General features: G+C 43.2%; 1 protein-coding gene across 3 annotated transcripts; it reads right to left on the reverse strand.

Annotated features, from left to right (window-relative positions):
* Positions 1 to 954: 954 nt before the first annotated feature.
* Positions 955 to 3,039, reverse strand: LOC136125338 (gamma-crystallin B-like). 3 transcript variants are annotated; one of them, XM_065880115.1, is made up of 4 exons: positions 3,018 to 3,039; positions 2,663 to 2,911; positions 1,719 to 1,726; positions 955 to 1,213 (listed from the first exon to the last, which is right to left on the reverse strand). In XM_065880115.1, exons 1-4 carry the CDS (start codon positions 3,024 to 3,026, stop codon positions 955 to 957), a joined length of 525 nt encoding a protein of 174 aa, XP_065736187.1. In that variant the 5' UTR covers positions 3,027 to 3,039. The 3 variants fall into 3 exon arrangements, with proteins under 3 accessions (XP_065736187.1, XP_065736186.1, XP_065736185.1); XM_065880114.1 differs by lacking the exon at positions 1,719 to 1,726 and having other exon boundaries at positions 955 to 1,230; positions 2,669 to 2,911; XM_065880113.1 differs by lacking the exon at positions 1,719 to 1,726 and having other exon boundaries at positions 955 to 1,230.
* Positions 3,040 to 3,617: the final 578 nt, after the last annotated feature.

A 3,617-nucleotide genomic window follows, 5' to 3' on the forward strand; every position in this document is an offset into this window, starting at 1 on the left:
TTATGGTGCACGGGCTTAGTTGCTCCGTGGCACGTGTGATCTTCTCAGCCCAGTGATTGAACTTATATCCCCTGCATTGGCAGAAGGATTCTTAACCACTGCGCCACCAGGAAAGTCCCTTATTTTTCATGTATGGTCACAGTACTTTACTCCCATTAAAATGATGAGAGGCAGAGACTTCCCTGGCCATCCAGTCGTTAAGACTCCGTGCTTCCACTGTAGGGGGTGTGGGTTCGATCCCTTGAAGGGGAACTAAGGCCCACATGCAGTGTGGCCAGAAAAAAGAAAAAAATGATAGGAGGCAGAGTTTTCCTATGTGCATATGGTTTTTGGTAAAAATCCTGAAAATTTTGTACAAAGCACATACAGCAAAGAGACAGTGAATTCTATTGGGAAATCTCATGGAGGTACGAGGTATTGGAAATGGGAGAAAAGGGATGGAGGCTGTTAGAAGGATAAGGAGTGCAGCAGGTGAGAGGACCAGTTCATTTATTTGTTTGTTTATGGAGCTAAAGTAAGAGTCTAGATGAGAATGGCTTTCCTTATCAATTAAGACTTGGACTCTATGGGGAAGATGGTGGGGATAACCTGGAGGGGTAACTTGAGGTGTTTCAATAAGTACTTGTTTATTATTGTAACTGTTTATTTATGTAACTTGTTTATTATTGTAACTTGCAAGATTAACCACAAATGGGTTGAGCCCAGTTGAACTGAACTTTGAGCCCACATGGCCTAGCCTTTAAAAGAATGCTGGCAATAATATCCTCTACTCAATTCCCCTTTTAAGAGGTTGTTCCCCATCTTGAAAACATATGTTATCATGTCTGGTCAAGTGCCATTATTGCTTTTGAAGGCCTAATAGATTAAAAGAAAGGCAGGACTCTATTAGTGCCAGAAACACAAGCTAAATCTTTTATTAGATTCTAAAGGAGAAAAGTGGAGAATGAAAATATTTCAGTAAAAATCTGTCACCCGTCTTAGAGAACCAGCTTTGGCATTCATCGCCCCCCAGTCAAGATATCTCCTGTACTCCCCTGGCCTCAGGAGGTACTGCCTTCCCCTGTAGTTGGGCAGCTCGTAAAGGACCCAGGAGCCCTCCAGCACATTGAGGGAGTGGATCTCATTGAGGTGGAAGCGGTCCTGAAGAGAGAGACAATCGTCTGCGATCTCTGACATTTGTCCTCTGAAGTCATCTCTCTCATAGATTCTCATTCTGAAAGTGCCGGAGTGCTAGGGTGGAAGACAGAGAAGAAAAAGTAAGTGAACACAAATAGAGAGAAATTAAAGTTCCCTTAGTCCAAGTCTGCTTTCACCACAACCATGTCATAGAGTTAAGGAGCCTTCCTGGTCCCCAACGCCCACCCGTGAATCTTACGGTGGATGGGCTAAGCTAGGAATAGAACTTAGCAGCTCTTCAACTGCTATGCACCAGTCTGTGTCCTTGGGAATTTAGGTTTGTCTACAATAAAATTGATCATTTTAGTGCTTCTTATTAGAGAACGTCCCTCTCAAAGGAGAAAAGTGAGCATCATTGGAAAGTGAAGCCTCATTTGATATATTACCCTTGTTATATAGGAATCAACATTTAGCTATTTTCTGTAAGACTAATGTTGTGGTTTTCATGCATACTATGGATTATTAAGCCCTTGCAAAAAAGTAAGATGACACATCTTCCCTACCTCCATTTTCATAACTTCATTTTCAGTTCAAATTTCCACCTATGTGACTCTTAAGCTTCCTTTCTGGCCTCCTACCCTTCACTTCCTCATTCCCTCAGCAGCAGGAATGGTCTTCTTGCAGCTCTGTTTGGATGACACCATATCTCATGCTCCCGCACTTCTACACATTCTTCTAAGAACTCTGCCATCACTCTCTAGGAAAGACTGAATCTCAAACTGTAGTTTTGGATGTGGCCTTTCCTCCAATTTCTACCTCTAGGTGAGCTAATAGGTACCGCCTACAAAATCAGAATAGAAGCCAGGGTGCCTGTCTTCTCTAGGAGGATAATCAATTAGAAAAGTAAGCCAAAGCAAGCAAAAGTATTTTTATCAATTAAACAGAACCAGATTGTATTTATAAGTTGTGATATATTGGATTTCTGTGTTGATATGGTGTGCAATGACCACTTTTAGAAATTATATCTTGGAGTGGGAGTTTAGGGTTAGCAGAGGCAAACTGTTTTATATAGGATGGATAAACAACAAGGTCCTACTGTATAGCCCAGAGAACCATAATCACTTTCCGGTGAAAAACCATAATGGAAAAGAATATAAAAAAAAGAATGTCTGTATGTATGACTGAATCACTTTGCTGTACAGCAGACATTAACAGAACATTGTAAATCAACTATACTTCAATACAAAAAAAAGAAATTTTATCTCGAACAGATGATAACTTCAGTCTCTTCTGTGTTCTGCTTTTTGTTAATGAGTCTTTTCATTTTTGATTCCATTTAAAACATGAAACACTGGGAATATATGATTTTAAAAAAACCACCAGAGTTCATGAAAAATGGCTTGCTATCTGGGACACCCTTCTAGAATGGACTGCATGCACTGGGCTCACTCCCCCTTTCTGCTCTCCATTTGGAACCGTTTGGTTGAAGGATGACAGTTTTTAATGGCTTTGATTTCCAACGAGAGGAAGGCAAAGACAGAGCCACACTCACTGTGGGGATGAGACGGCAGGAGCGGACGGAGTCGTTGAAGCCCATCCACTGCTGGTAGTCGGGGTAGTCGCCTCGCCGCAGGAAGTACTGGTGGCCCTGGTAGTTGGGGCGCTCATAGAGCATCCAGCAGCCGCTGTCCACCCGGATGGAGTTGCAGCGGCTGAAGTAGGGCTGCAGGTTGGGGCAGTCGCTGCTGCACTCGTAGCAGCGGCCCTGGAAGCCCCGGTCCTCGTAGAAGGTGATCTGCAAAGGAAGTATAATTCAAAATTAAATCATTTGCTCCCCGTAATAGATCTTGTATAGAGGCATTTTTCCCCGCTCCATTTTATTTCACTTGTGTTCCGTTTACCTTCCCCATGGCTGGTTGACACGATGATGTGAGTTCAGTGTGATGGGGCCCCGGCAGCGCAGCGGGTCTATATAGCAGGACGGCTGCTGTGTTGGCAAGAACAACACAAAAGGGGCCCCGGGGGTGAGTAAGGGGGTTTTATGGATCCCTTTTGCATGCTGCATTCAGTGGAAATGCCTGTCTAGTCTGCCCTCATTCTCTGGTATATTCTGACGCTGTCTGTTCGGGCTCTGGATGAGTCCCTAGAGTTGCTTTTATTTGGATTCTTAGTGTTTTATAAATTTATCAGCACATCAGTCTGAACTTTTGACCTGAAACTCACATCTCTATACATATGATTCGTTTATGCCCTGTGTATTTTGCGGGAAAGAAATCCATGTCTTCATGGAAGTGCCCCAGAATCCCAGAGAGGCTGTGGGTGAAGCAGAATGCCACAAGCACTGATTTTCCTGGACCACGGAGAGCCCTCTATCTTAAAACTGCTTTCTTCATAGGACTTGTCAATCCAGTACAGGACACAAATCTGGATTCTCATTTTTGCTAGTTTTGACAATGCTTTAAGGCATAGCTTTTAACTTCCTCTTTGGTGAGGACGCTTCA

The sequence above is a fragment of the Phocoena phocoena genome, chromosome 7, assembly GCF_963924675.1.
Source record: "Phocoena phocoena chromosome 7, mPhoPho1.1, whole genome shotgun sequence".
Classification (NCBI taxonomy): Eukaryota; Metazoa; Chordata; class Mammalia; order Artiodactyla; family Phocoenidae; genus Phocoena; species Phocoena phocoena.

Bases quoted from the DNA above. Each gene is read 5' to 3' on its own strand.
- LOC136125338 (XM_065880113.1), bottom strand. The intron at 1,231-2,662 runs GTGGCTCTGTCT...CTTCCACCCTAG, and splicing joins GTCTCATCCCCACAGTGAGT to CACTCCGGCACTTTCAGAAT.